The sequence below is a fragment of the Myotis daubentonii genome, chromosome 18 (genome assembly GCF_963259705.1).
Source record: "Myotis daubentonii chromosome 18, mMyoDau2.1, whole genome shotgun sequence".
In the NCBI taxonomy this organism is placed as follows: Eukaryota; Metazoa; Chordata; class Mammalia; order Chiroptera; family Vespertilionidae; genus Myotis; species Myotis daubentonii.
The window spans coordinates 21558558-21574016 of NC_081857.1; the positions used below are offsets into that span (position 1 = coordinate 21558558).

The following is a 15459-nucleotide window of genomic DNA, read 5'->3' on the forward strand; positions in this document are numbered from 1 at the left end:
CTGGTGTTGAAGTCATCATCTCTGTAGTTGCTCTGCTGGCAGCCATGTTCATATCAGGAAAAGCTGCACTAGGCTTGAATCCTGCTATAGTTGGAGGCATTATAACTGAGGGCTTAGATCTTTCTAATGAAGTTCCTGGAAGGTCAAACTGCAACAGTTTCTGGGAACTTGGAGATAGCGGAGAAGCTGGAGTTTTCTGAGACCTTCCCTTGTCTGTGGAGACACTAGAAGATTTGTTTAAAAAAAAAACACATTAGAAAAGGGAAAACTATTTCAGGAACCAGCTAACCAATTCATAAGAATAGCACACATTACTGTCTTTATTAACATCAGCTTTAAAAAGCTGTGATTCAGGCATTTATTCATTCAACATAGTCACTATGCTGCATGTACTCTGAGCATTCCTCTTATTTTCATATTTACAGTAGTGAACAAAACTAGAGACAAACCCTGCCCAAAAGGAGTCTCTGGATAGTTTAAACTGCCACTTAACTCTTTTCTCTACAATGTAAATACACCATGAATCATTGTTGTAGTATGAAGCAAATTCCTCTACTATAATAGCAAAAAATTACAGCCACATATAAAAGGTAAGATCAAGTCTTATAAAAAATGTCTTAACATATGTCTCTGAAAGAGAAAAAAATAATTTTGTACTAAAAATTAAGAAATGACAAAAACTACTCTTTTATTACTCCTTTTAACCCAAAGAGGGGGGGGGGGACCAGAGTATGCAAACTCCATATTCAATATAAAAATGAGATTTTAAAATCTGCTTGAGTCATCTAATAAGTTGAGCAGGAGAGAAAAAAATAAACAATGAGATCAAAAGAATGCTACGCAGTTCTGTCACAAGAGTAAAAGAAACAGTTGAGAAGCAAAAGGTATAGATAAAGGAAATGAGATAGTTTGTGGTAGCTTAGTGAAAACACTTTGGATAAAGTTAAGTTCTTAGAATTGATGTGTGGGGTAACTCTGAGCTACCAAAGTGCCCCAAGGAAAGTACCTGCTTGGTCAAAGGGTTAAACCAAGAAAACAACTATGGCAATGGCATTTAGAATAGAAAGGTGGGTTGTGCTAGAGGCATAGAATTCCTGAAGGAGAGAGGTTGTTAATAGTTTAGATGAAAGTTGGTCACACTCTAAAATATATATAAAAACTAGAGCTATGAACAAAGCTACAGTATCTATTCATAAAATACAGAAATTCATTAAATGGATTCATTGAATATCAATAATATTATAACATTAATTAAAATGAATTACAGTATAAAACATACATTACCTCACAGAATGCCCAGAAAGATCCTCCAAAGTGCTATCTGTGTCAAGAGTCTGTTCATAATCTTTGACAGAGAGTTTGCTACTGGTCTCAGATTTCTTCTCTTGATGAGAGTCACGTTCTGAGACAGAGTGTACTTTTTCCTCATCAAGAAGTGAGCTCTGAACATTTCCAGTGAGTGAATCCAGCCCTATAAAGTAAATTTCTTATAAAGCAGATTCTCAATAGAAGAGACTGAATGGTAATTGATAGATACCTAGATTTCAGTAAAATAACAAGTGCAAAACAGAATATTTAAAAGTGGATTTATTTCTAAAATGTGTTTTTCATATCTAAAATAAAGTTCACCCTTCTGTTTTCATTTTAGAAAAGTGACGTTTCTTCCATTAACATCCCCTATTTGCTATTAAAAATAAATGGTTCTGAAATCAAATGATTAAAAAAGGTAAGTATATTCTACGCCTACAAAAAAAATAAGAAGAAGTCTTTCAAGGATAAAACCAAAAGCTGCCAAAAATGTTATCAACTGCCACAATGGACTACACAATCCTTTTGAAAAACTCTAGGACAAGAACTATGTAGCCAAATTCATAAGACTGTTCAGATTCTCTGACTCAGAATGATTTCACCTATAGGAGTATCTTAATGAGATTATGACACCAACAAACAAAAATTATGCACAACACTCCGTGAAAAACTTTATATAATTTTTTAAAGTTTATCCTACATTTGCAACAGAAGAGTTGTCTAAATTGCATAGATAATAGTAAACATTTAAATAGCACTTTATAACTTAAAATGCACTCCATATATATTACCTGATTGCCTTTAAACATCTTATGAAGTGGGTAGCGTATGCTCATTTAATGATGAGATAACTAGAGATCTAGGAGGCTACTTGCTTAAGGATACTTGGTCAATAGCAGAAATAGGACATAAGCCCAGGCCTTATAATTCTACATCTAGTGCATTATTCACCTTGATGATATGTCTCAATAGCAGCATGGGAAAATATTTGTCACATTAGAAAAAGAAGCAGAACAAAGAACTGCATTTTAATGGCAACTAAACAATTTTTTTAAACATAGATATATGGTTAACAATTAAAAGAAAATGGAAAATAAAATAAAAAAATTATACCGTAAACCCATGTTCATAGCAGCATTATTCACAACAGACAAAAGGTAAAAGCAACCCAAGTGTCCTTCAACACTTTGATGAATGTATAACAAACAATAAAAAGTGGTATGTACATACAATGAAATATTATTTGGCCTTAAAAAGGAAGACATTCTGACATGCTACAACATAGATTAATATATTAGACATTACATTTAGTAAAATAAGCCAGCCAGAAAAGGACAAATACTCTGTGATTATACACTTATATAGTACATAGAATAGGCAAATTCATAGAGACACTAAGTAGAACAGCTGTTACCAGGTGTCGGGGAGGGAGGAATGGGAGCATAAGAGTTATTACTTAATGAGTGAAGAGTTTCAGTTTGGGATGATGAAACAGTTTTGGAGATGCATAATGGTAATAGTTATACAATAAGTAAGTTTACTTATTTCTACCCAACTATGTGTATACTTAACAATGGTTAAATTTCCTAGTCAAATTCATAGAGACAGAAAGAATGGTGCCCAGCCAGTGTGGCTCAGTGGTTAAGTTCAACCTATGAACCAGGAGGTCACAGTTCAATTCCCAGTTAGGGCTCATGCCTGGGTTGCGGGCTTGATCCCTGGTGGGGGGGTGGGAGGGACATGCAGCAGGCAGCCAATCAATGATTCTCTCTCATCACTGATGTTTCTATCTCCCTCTCCCTACCTCTCTCTGAAATCAATATAAACATTAAAGAAAAATAAATATTTTCAAAAGAAATGTAGAGTGGCAGCTACTGGGGTAAGGGAAGGAAGAATGGGAAGTCATTGTTTAATGGGTACAGAGTTTAGTATGGAATGATGACTGCTACTTTAATCTAACTACTTTCAACTTCACTGGGAAGAAGGTTTTTGTACAGAGCATGCAGACACTCCTTTTCATCACCACAAAAATTACACTGATTTTAGAGCTTGGGGATAAAGAAGAAACAAAGTTTAAGATGATGCTGTGGAAAGTAAAATACATAGAGTATTTCTAAGGCATTGTTAGAGGGGATTGAGAATCTAAAAGCCACAAGACACTACCTATACTACATATCATCATGTTTTAGATTATAAATTTTAAAAACCTATAGTGAATCATATTGCTTATACTCCTATTCAATAATATATCATGGTATTTTAAGTTGTACAGTATATTATAGTAAAAGATTTGGGATTCTAGATAATAGTAAACATTTAAATAGCACTCTATAACTTAAAATGCACTCCATATATATTACCTGATTGCCTTTAAACATCTTAGAAGTCAGAATTCAGGCTTTGCCAATAACTAACCTTAAGTGAGACACTGATGTAAACAAAGCATAAAATTGCAAAATAAAAGAATTGAGCAAGATCAGCATTTCACAAAATGTGTTCAGTATGACTGCTAATGTCATAACATGCTAATTAAAGAAATGAGTCTGTGGTCAAATAAATTTGGATAGTACTTCATACTATATGGGCTCACCTTCCTAAAATAAATAATGCGTATTAGCATATTAGAAGTGTTGACAAATTGGTAGGTAAGAGGCCTGTTTTACTCTTTTTTTAAAAAAATATATTTTATTGATTTTTTACAGAGAGGAAGGGAGAGAGACAGAGAGTTAGAAACATCGATGAGAGAGGAACACCGATCAGCTGCCTCCTGCACACCTCCCACTGGGGATGTGCCTGCAACCCAGGTACATGCCCCTGATCGGAACCGAACCTGGGACCCTTCAGTCCGCAGGCCGACGCTCTATCCACTGAGCCAAACCGGTTTCGGCTGTTTTACTCTTAAAAGTATTTCCCCAAATTTACAGAATCATGTAGTTCTTTCATCAGCCTCAGAACAGCTGTGAAACAGCCTCTCCCACTGAATCAGTTTTTCACAAGAAAAGACAGACTCTGGGAAGTGCCGATAAAATGATGTCTAATGTTCCTACTAAAGACTTTCAGAATGCTTCCAATCTGCAAGAGAGTTATGACTAAGTTGATGATTAAGAAATAATTGCTACTAGCACTCTCATACTGAAGTGTAAAATGACACTGGCTTTCTGAAGGGTAATTTGGCAAAATGTATCCAAATTTTAAGCATGGCCTACTGTTTGCCCCATTAACTAACTTCTAGGATATTCCCTTAAAGGAAAGAACCAGACTAAGGCATAAAGATACATTTATAGCCCCAGCTGGTTTGGCTCAGCGGACAGAGCATTGGCCTATGGACTGAAGGGCCACGGGTTTGATTCCGGTCAAGAGCACCTGCCCAGGTTGCAGGCTTGATCCCCAGTAGGGGGCATGTAGGAAGCAGCCCATCAATGATTCTCTCTCATCACTGATGTTTCTATCTCTCTCTCCTTCTCCCTTCCCCTCTGAAATCAAAAAAGCGGCTGGAAGAAGAGAGGAATGGGGAGTTATTGTTTAATGGGTATAGAGATTTAGTTTGGAAAGATGAAAAAGGTCTAGAAATGATGGTTACACAACAACGTGAATGTGCTTAATGGATTGTTCACTTGAAACAGTTAAAATGACAAAGTTTACATTACATATATTTTAGCACAATAAAATAAAATCTAAAATGAAAGTTAACATTGGTTATCTGTAGGTAATTTTTAATTTTTAAATAGTTGTCTATATTTACTGTTTTCTCCCCTCCCCCGTTTTTTATAACTCGATGAATAATTTTTTACATTTAGAAAAAACAATTTGGAAGAAAATCATTCCCTAAGGGTCATCCTGTGAGTTTAAGAGGCCTCTGCCTATTTACTCTATCTTCTCACCTCTATGGCAACATAGCCAAGAGCAGAATGGAGGGGATTGAAGGGTATTCTTTTCAATCACTCAAAATACACAGAGTGCCTCATGGGCCAGCTACTGTGCTAAGTACACATGCTATCTGTTAATTTCATGGAAGCTTCAAAATTACTATATGAAACATCTATTGCTATCATCTTTATTTTTCAGTTAAGAAAATTTGAGTATCTATATATATAAAAGGCTAATATGCTAAGTGTCCAACAGTTTGACCGTTCGCTATGATGCACACTGACCACCAGGGGGCAGATGCTCAACACACAGGCATGGAAACATGGAACAGACTGATGAATCTCAGAGGTAAGGGGGAAGGTAGGGGGTGGGAAGAGATTAACCAAAGATTTTATACGCATTATAGAGGCCCAGGGTCCCTTGGCCTGGCCTGCAGGGATCTGGCCGAAACCGGCCCAGTGCACAGTTTCATGCACCAGTGAAGTCCCTCAGCCTAGCCTGTGAGGACTGGCTTGAAACCAGCAGTCTGACATCCCCCGACGGGTCCCTGATTACAAGAGAGTGCACCAGGCCTCGAGTTATACATAATGACACTCAGAGATGTACACGACATACTATAAAGTTTTTTTAAAAAGCAGCTGCAAAACAACATTTTATTTCTCTTTTTAAAATAAAGATGTTTGTGTATGTTTTTTTGTTTGTTTTGTTTTCATGCTCACCCAAGGATATGTTCCTCACTGACTTTTTTAGAGAGAGAGGAAGTGGGGAGAGAGAGAAACATCAATGTAAGAGAGAAACATAGATGGTTGCCCCCTGTACAAACCCTGACCAGGGATCAGATCTGCATCCTAGTATGTGGCCTGAAATGGAATCAAACCTGCAACCTCTTGGTGTACAGGATGATGCTCTAACCAACTGAAGCCACCGGCTAGAGGGCAGTATGTATTTTTATGTATATACTAGAGGCCTGGTGCCTGGTGCCTGCATCCTCTCGCAATCCGGGACCCCTCGGGGGATGTCGGGTCTAAACCGGCAGTCGGACATCCTTCTCACAATCCAGAACGTTGCATGCACCAGTGACCATATTTTTCATACAGGTGAAAGGTATCTTGCTGTTGTTATGGGCAGCTACATTTTTTTGCCCTGATTATAAAAAGTAGTACATAACATGATCCTTCTGAGGCAGTAGTACCATTTTCCCCATCTTATGGTTGGAAAAACTGAAGCAGAGAGAAATTAAGTAATTGGCTTTGTCACAGAGTTATAAGTGTCAGAATCAGGGCTGACCACAAAATGTGCAAGCCAGAGTCAATGCATATCATTACTGCATTTCCCTGTTTTCTCAGTGTTAGAATAGCCTTGTCAGGTTTTAATTTTTAAATCTAAGAGACTATTCCCAATATATAGGGTAGAGTCCCTAGGCCTGGCTGGCATTCAGGGCCATCTGTGGGACATCCGGGAGGCGGGGCAATTGGGGGGCCCCCGCTGGCACCCACCTTGGCTGGCGACTTGGCGCTGCTCACCAGCCGGCCCTGCCCCCAATCACTGCCACCGGCCGCCTCCCTCTGGGGGGGGGAGGGGCAGTGTGCATAATAACAACCAGTCGTTCCACCATTCAGTCGATTTGCATATTAGGGTTTTATTATATAGGATTGAAAAAATAGGCATCAAGTATTAATAGTAGTTATCTCTGAGCAAAGGGCTCAATGGGAATTTATATTTCTTGTATGATGGCTTATCTATAATCCTTAAATTTTTATCATTGCAAATGTATTCCTTTTGTATTAAGCAAAAGATTTATACTATTACTAGGGGCCCGGTGCACAAAAATTTGTGCACTCGGGGGAAGGGGGGGTCCCTCAGACCAGCCTGTGCCCTCTCGCAGTCTGGGACTCCTTGGGAGATAATGACCTGATGGCTTAGGCCTGCTCCCGGGTGGCAGAGGGCAGGTCCAATCCCTAGGTGCAGCCCTTGGTCAGGCTCAGAGCAGGGCCGATTGGGGAGTTGGGGCGCCTTCCCCTGTCATGCACAGAGCAGGGCAGATCGGGAGGTTGCGATGCCACCCTCAGTCACGCTCAGGGTAGGGCCGATTGGGGGGTTGGGGCACCGCCACCTGTCGCACTCAAGGCAGGGTCAATGGGGAGGTTGCAGCGCCACCCCCAGTCACGCACAGAGCAGGGCCCATTGCGGGGGTTGGGGCTCCATACCCTGTCATGCACAGAGCAGGGTCAATCAGGGGGTTGTGGAGCTCCCCCTTGTCACTCACAGAGTAGGGCCGATAGGGGAGTTGGGGCACCGTCCCCTGTCACACTCAGGGCAGGGCGGATCAGGGGGTTAGGGCACTGCCCTCTATCACCCACAGAGCAGGGCCGATCAGGGGGTTGGGGCACTATCACACTCAGGGCAGGGCAGATGGGGAGGTTATGACTCTACCCCATCACACACAGAGCAGGGCCCGTGGGGGGGGAGGGGGGGCGCCGCCCTCTAACACCCACAGAGCAGGGGCGATCAGGTGGTTGGGGCGCCACCACTCTCACACTCAGGGCAGGGCCAATGGGGAGGTTATGGCTCTACCCTGTCACACACAGAGCAGGGCCCATGGGGGTGGGGGGGTTGGGGCCCCACCCCGTCACACACAGAGCTGCAGGGCAATCAGGGGCTTTGGGTGCTGCCCCCTGTCATGCTGATCCCGGTGCTGGGAGGCATATTACCCTTTTACTATATAGGGTAGAGGCCTGGTGCATGGGTGGGGCTGGCTGGTTTGCCCTGAAGGGTGTCCTGGAACAGGGTGGGGGTCCCCACTGGGGTGCCTGGCCAGTCTGGCTGAGGGGCTGAGGGCTGTTTTCAGGCTGGGACTGAAGCTCCCAACTGCTCCTTTTTTTTTTTTTTATTCTGGGCCAGCTTTAGCTCTGAGGCCTCGGCTGCTGAAAACAGGTTTCTGGCCTTTGTTTACCGTCTGTATTTGATACAATGTTGCGGTCCGGCTGGCTGAAGCCCCGCTGAGTAAAGCAGGTTTCTGGGTTTTTTTTAGCTTCTATATTCGCAACATAGTTGCTTAGAGTTGCAGCTGAGAGGCCAGCAAGTCAGGCGGGGAACGTTGGAGTCCTCCCTCACTGAAGCAAGCAAGCCTCCCTGTTTGCATCAGCTGCCTGGCTGCAGGCCGCCATCTTGGCTGCCAGTTAATTTGCATATCTCAGCCCTACTCTGTGAGTGACAGGGGGATTAGCCAATGGGAAGGGTAGCAGTCGTACGCCAATTACCATGTTTCTCTTTTATTAGTGTAGATATATTGAAAGGTATTACTACAATAATATGAAAGCTAATTACATTATCACAAAGAAACTCACCTAACTGCTTACGGAATAAAATAACTTTAAATTACTACCACAAAATCATTGGTAAGAGAAAAAGTCACCATGTAGAATTCCACTTACATTCTATCTTTTCTTTTTTTCCTTTTCTTCCTTTAGAAGAAGTAGATGAACAAGAAGATGCAGCAGACTGGGTCCCTGATGAATGCTGGGAAGTAACATCCACAGAGGAAAGATCATAGGCTGACTTCCTGCTAGAATGGTCTTCTTTAGTGCCCAAATTGCTACCACCAATACTGTCAAAGAATAACAGTGGTTAAAAAAACAACAACAAGTATTAAAATGAAGCTAATGTATAGATATTTTAAATCTATTTGATCACAAGGAGAATATAATTATACTCAAAGATGCCTTCCACTTTTTTTTTTGTTTCCTTACTACCATAAGCCAGGGTTCTTTCCTATGGCTCAATTTATTACTGAGAAAAATATAAGGGAGTTATTAAAGTGAAACCAATAAAAATGGACAATTTAGACAGAAGAGGAAAAATATGTGGGATACTAGAAACTGCGGCCTCAATTTCTATTCAGATTTATAATTTAATATATGATCATTATTTTCCTTCCCCCCCCCTATTTTCCTATTGATAATCTTACAGGGAACAACAATTTAATATGTTCTACTTCAACCTAAACATAAAATGCACTAAATCATATTGATTGCTGATACTTAATGTCACAATTAAATCCTTACAAGTTTTTATTTTAAAATTTAATCTTTTCTTAAGACCTCAAAATTTAAAACTACACTTCTCCTGATATAATTTGAATAATACTTATTTTTGTTAGTCCAACTAGATATAACTATTTTTAAAAGATCATCCAATAATTTTATGTAAATTACAATTTGTAAATTTTGAAGAAAATTATATTGAATGTAAGTAATTACAGAGTACTTTATATAGTATGAAAATCAGGAAAAGTCTGATTCACTTGCTGTATGACTTGGTACAAGTAACTTAGTGCTTCACTTCCTGAAGTAGGAATGGTAATATAATTCTAATCATATCAGGCTATAATAAGAATTAGCTAATACAGGTAAAGGCCCCTCAGTCCTCTCAGTGCCTTGCACATTAAGTGATCAATAAATATTAATAACTAGAGGCCCAGTGCACGAATGTCATGCACTGGGGGAGTGTGGGGGTCCCTGCACCCTCTCCAATCTGGGAGCCCTCAGGGGAACCCTCTCCAATCCGGGAGTTTCTGTCTGTCTTTGCAATCATATGAGTGAATTGTCTGAGACCCCAACTCAGTTTGGTTTGTTGCTCACAGAATAATAGAGGCTTTTTTTTTTCTTTGCTTCATTGGTGGAGATTTCCTTGAAGTTTTAGGATATCTTCCCTTTAATTTTTCCTAGACACTCTGATTTTACTTATGACTCTCACCTTTGCTTTCCCTCCATCCCCCACCGCAACAGTAACTTGCTCCAGGCTCACTTTGCTCTAATGTCTAGGAGAGCTATCTGCCACCAGAACTACGATTCCCAGCATTCCTGGTGCTCCCCGTGCTGCTGGGAGCGACCAACTGTCGGAGCCATGTTCCCCCAAAGCCTCCGGCTCTCCCACTCAGCAGCTTGGGGGGAGCGACTGAGGGAGCCACATCCCCCCAAGCCGCTGGCTCTCCTGCTCTGCTCTCTGCCTGGCACCTGTGTATGCAAATTAACCCACATTTTTATTGGGTTAATTTGCATACTCACTTCTGATCGGCTGGTGAGTATAGCATAGGGATGGTCAATTTACATATTTCTCTTTTATTATATAGGATAATTCTTTTTCAATGTTTTGCAAAATTTTACATGTTATCCCAATTAAAAAAAAATTATTGATTTGGATCATGAAGTCAAGGATCTATCTGGTTGTCCTCAATTCTATCACACAAAACCATTTCTTAATCTTCTTACATTAGTATAACGTGGATTAGTTCCCCAATATGATCCTCTACTAGGAACTCACAGACTGATTTAACAACCTTTATTCTGCTTACTATGTGCCAGGCCCTGATCTAAATACTTTGTATTTAACTGAATATTCATAACATTCCATGAGACTAGTACTGTTATTCTTTCCAATTTCACAGAGAGGAAAACTGAGGCATGGGAAGGTTAGTAATAAACCCAAAGACAAACGACTAATAATCAGGAGAATCAGGACTTAAAACCAGGAAGTCTGAATCCAGAATCTGTGTTCTTAAAAACCAGTGCTATGCAACCTCAAAATGTATCTTTAAGCAAGCAAAATCTGCCTAATATTCAGACTGCGGTTCTCATTTGTAAGTTTCTCTCATTTTTCAGATTTCATTCCACATTGTCAACATATTCTTACCTAGGTTCAAGAGCTGATTTTTTTTCTGTCAAAGTCCCACTCCCTGGAGAGGAGACAAAATCATCTTCATATGAAACACTGCTTAGAGGAGTTGTACTGGCATTCAAGGGCTGTGATGCTGATGCTCCTCTTTTGAACCTGTCTTCAAACTCTGTCAAAAGTAATAATTGAAATGTGTTTTCAAACAAAAATAAAAATACTACAAGCAAAACATTCCACAACATGGGGATTAACAACATAGATTTAAGGATGTTTTTATTTGCTTTTACTAGTGCTTTTCAATTTATCTTTATATCTAACAATACATTTTTAACTTTTTATTACTTTTCAAGCATACATGAAAGTAAAGACTAGCATAATGAAACCGAAGTATCCATCACCCAACTTTAACAATTATCAATACATGATCAATCTAGTTTCAATTAAATTTCCTATTCTCCCCATCTCCCATTCCCCTTACAGAGTACTTTGAACCAAATCCCAGATAACATATTATTTCAACTGTAAGTATTTCAGTGTAATTATAAAATCTTAATGAAAATCTAATAGAAGGATTTAGGAACCCAAATTTCTTATTTAAAAAATAAGATTGCTTTAAAAACACTTTACTTTCTTCAAAAGAACTTTAAAATCCAAAGAACTTTAAAATTACCATCTACAGAAATGTATTAAACCAAAAAGATCAATAGTCTATATAAATCTACGTAAGATCATAACAAAGTAGCTAAATATGAATTCAGGGAAAACCCAATTAAGCATAAGATGAACAGATGAAATCACTCCATTTGTCAAATAAGTTGTACACTGTGTAGAATGCAAATTAAAAAACCACAGTATCAATAGCTGACTTAAGGCTCAGCCTCACTCTCCAACCTGAAATTCTAAGGTTAAACCTAAGACAGTTGAATCCACCTATGGCAGTAAGAACAAAGAAAGGGCTTGAAGGAACTGAGTCCATCATAGAAAAATTGTGTTGCAGAATCTCAGGCCAAGAAGGGCCCTTTAGAAGTTATTGTTTCAGGAACTAACTATGGAGCTACATTACTCTTCAAAGTCTGTTTTTAAAATTAGTGTTGATGAACAGTAATAGATTTGTTTTCATTATCAGAAATGTTACTATAGTTGCCCCTCTTAATTCCTGACCACTATATTACCAATAATTCACAAGTCACTGTATTAAGAAATAGACTTACTATATAAATTACATATCTATGGTCACAGAAAACCTAGTATACATATCAATCTTGATCATCATCTATGAGTTTCTCTAAATTAGACCAAAATTTCTATAATTACCAATCAATGAGTGTTTTATGACATTAAAAACTAAAAATTTAAAGATTAAATTACAATACTCTAATTGAAGTTGGCAGATAATTTTGATTTAGACAATGTTTCCATTACCCTCATTAACAATTAAAATTTGTACTTAAGTATTATCTTTATAGAATTATGAAAAAATTAAAATAATATACAAATATTACAAAGCTTACTTATTTTTCTCACCTTTCCCATATGACTGATATGATTTTGTAAAAATATTAATGACACTACGTGGACTTCCCTTTGCCAATTCTTCCCATGGTTCTTTGCTTTGTGTACCACCTATGTGACCCAAAAGTGGTAAGAATTTTTCAGCTTCCTTCTGAAACTGTTTGATGGGTTCATAAGCATTTCTTTCTCCAGCACAAAATTCCTTTTCCTTTAAGATTTCTGCTATCTTCAAAGAGGGCCGTCCATCTCGGCCTCCCTCTTCTTCAGAGAGACTCCCCTCACTAAGAAGAGGCCCTTCACTGACTGAGTCTGTGCTGGAACCAAGAGACGTTTTGGCTTTGAATTGAGAACAAGGCTGCAGATCAGAGCTAGAAGAGTCAGTCTGCTTCTTACACAACTGTGCCAGCAGCCCTTCTGGTTTGGGAGCAGGGGATCTCATTCTGAAGCTTGATATGGCACTATGAGGTCTTATCACCTCAGGAAGCTTTTTAAATTCACTAAGGTTGCCTACACCAGGAAGCTCATCATCAAAAGTTGCATGAGATACACAGGTTCCTAGCATCTTTTGAATTCTGGCAGCGAAAACATCTTCAGTATCCTCTTTCACAGGTGGACTTATAACCTTTGTCCAAGGTCCATCTTCTTGGGGTGTTTGTTGCACATCATACTCAGTGTTCCACACTGACCCATAATTAATGTTAGCCCCAGCTAATTTCTTGGCTTCATTTTCAATCCTGCTGGACAAAGAAGCAGCTGTTGCTTTCAGGGCTTCAATACGATCTAGTTTACTCTTATATTGGCTGGCACTAGGTTTTAACAAGGCATCTTGATGAGCAGCTGGTGAGGTCAGATACGGTTGAGGTGTAAAAGTTAATGGCCCTGAAGCAGTATTATGGTTCTTCCTGGTTGGTAAAATAGATTCCAAATCCTTATGCAAAAATCCTGCATGCTCTAGACTCAAGAGATGGGAGAGTAAATTTCCAGCTGTTCCAACAAGAGGCTGTGGTTGAGAATGATGGACACGTGGGCTCAATCTATCAGGCGGCATCCATGTAGGTTCTGTCAAGTCCCTTCTGCAAATGAAAGTCACAATATGTTCGTTAGCACAGCAACTCATAACTAAGCTAAAGGGTTTTTTTTAAGTTTTGTTTTTTTCTGATTATAGGTGTAATGTACACTCACTGCAGAAAAAAAGGACAGGTGAAGAGGACAAAAAAGATAAAGATCACTCATAGCTAAACAATGACAAAGAGGCACTATTAATATTTCACTTAGAATTATATCTTCCCAAATGTTTTTCTACATGTATGTAATGTTTTGGTGTTAATTTCACAAAAATATAATTTTATCATACATACATACTGTTTTGCAAACTGCTTTCTTCAACTAAAATATTTTGGACTATTCATTAAAGAGAAGGCATTCTTACCTTTAAGACTCTGTGGACAAAATTCTTTACAACACTGGCTCTACCCTTCCCTTTAAAAATAATGCTACATAAAAGAGAATGCTAACATTGATAAATATTAGAGAAGCTTCGAACAGACTGTCAAACTTCAGAGGAAAAGCAGGAGAGGGTGGGGGGAGGGTAAGAGATCAACCAAAGGACTTGTATACATGCATATAAGCATAACCAATGGACACAGACACTAGGGGGTGAGGGCATGTGCTGGTGGTTTGGGGTACCGGGGAGAGCTCAATGGGGGGAAAAAGGACACATATGTAATGCTTTAAACAATAAAGAATTTTTAAAAACTTAAAGCAGACTATAAAACAAAAAAAAGATTGATAAATATTAACATAGACATGATATATATTATTCTAATTAATAGTTAATGACAAACATTTATGTTTAACATCATATATACTAAAGAAATAAGGAGATTACTACAATCTAGTTCTTAAAAAAATAATGAACATAAAAACAGTGAGTACCAATGTAAAACTATGAGAATCAGTCATATATATATGATACAATGAAAGGTGTCCATAAAGTCTAATAACAGAATAAAGATGTCCTAGGCAACATTATTTAATTCACCTGTTTCCAGACTATGGACACCCTGTATATTAAGGGATACTATAGATATATTGAAGGCTGATGTTAACTATTAAGAAGATTCTTAGACAAAATAACATGAAATTTTTTTCCCTTGGAATTATCCATTATTTTGGGATGATGACATGAATATGTTTATCAAAACTGAAGGTGACAGAAAGCTGGGAGGCACAGCTAACCCTACACTATCAAATGACTAGAGGCCCAGTGCACGAATTTGTGCATGGGTAGGGTCTGGCTGGCCCACCCCGATGGGGGCCCATCAGGCCGGCATGGCAAGGGGGCGGGGCCACCGATCAGGGTTTTGGGGGCCAATCAGGAGCAGGGCCGGCTGGGGGGAGGGACCACGGGTGGGTGTTGGGGGCCAATCGGGGGCAGGGGAGGGCCAGCCAGGGGGGTGGCTGATCAGGGCCCCGGATCAGGTTAGTTGGCTGCCGTAGTGCGCGTCATAGCCACCAGTCGTTCTGGTCGTTCCGCCATTCCAGTCGCTGGGCTTTTATGTATATCAACTAGAGGCCCGGCGCATGACATTCGTGCATGGGGTGGGGGGCCCTCAGCCTGGCCTGCACCCTCTCGCAGTCCAGGATCTCTTGGGGGATGTCCGCCTGCCGGGTTAGGCCCAACCCCCACTAGGGATCACGCCTAAGCCGGCAGTCAGACATCCCTCTCGCAGTCTAGGGATCTTGCAGCCCGGGACCCCTCGCTCCTTACTATCCACCTGCAGCAGAGGCAGGAGAGGCTCTTGCTCACATAGGTCAATCAACAATATTAACTGAGCATAGACCACTATACTAAATTTTATGGGAAGACAGACAGACCCTTGATCATCTTACATTCTCTCCTTTTTACCTTGCAAGAGGCTGTGGTGGTTCTGACAGGGACATGTCACTGCTGGAAGATGCACTTGGGGGACGTTCCTGCACTTTGTTTTCTTTGTCAGATTCTCCAGATGGCTGATACCCTGGTCTGGTCTAGTAGAAAAAGGACATCAAATGCATCTGACTCCAATCACAAAGATATATTCAGGGAATACATGGGAC

The 15459-nt window shown here is 39.8% G+C and overlaps 1 protein-coding gene across 7 annotated transcripts in view; it reads right to left on the reverse strand.

The window, feature by feature from the left end:
• Positions 1-15459, reverse strand: part of CEP350 (centrosomal protein 350) — a 125534-nt gene that overhangs the window by 64591 nt on the left and 45484 nt on the right. For all 7 annotated transcript variants that reach the window (XM_059673421.1, XM_059673424.1, XM_059673423.1 and 4 more), the window contains 6 exons: positions 15269-15390; positions 12373-13433; positions 10867-11017; positions 8610-8782; positions 1285-1471; positions 1-224 (listed from right to left, as the gene is read on the reverse strand). In XM_059673421.1, the coding sequence (XP_059529404.1) occupies positions 1-224; positions 1285-1471; positions 8610-8782; positions 10867-11017; positions 12373-13433; positions 15269-15390 (1918 nt within the window). The remainder of the gene's footprint in view (positions 225-1284; positions 1472-8609; positions 8783-10866; positions 11018-12372; positions 13434-15268; positions 15391-15459) is intronic.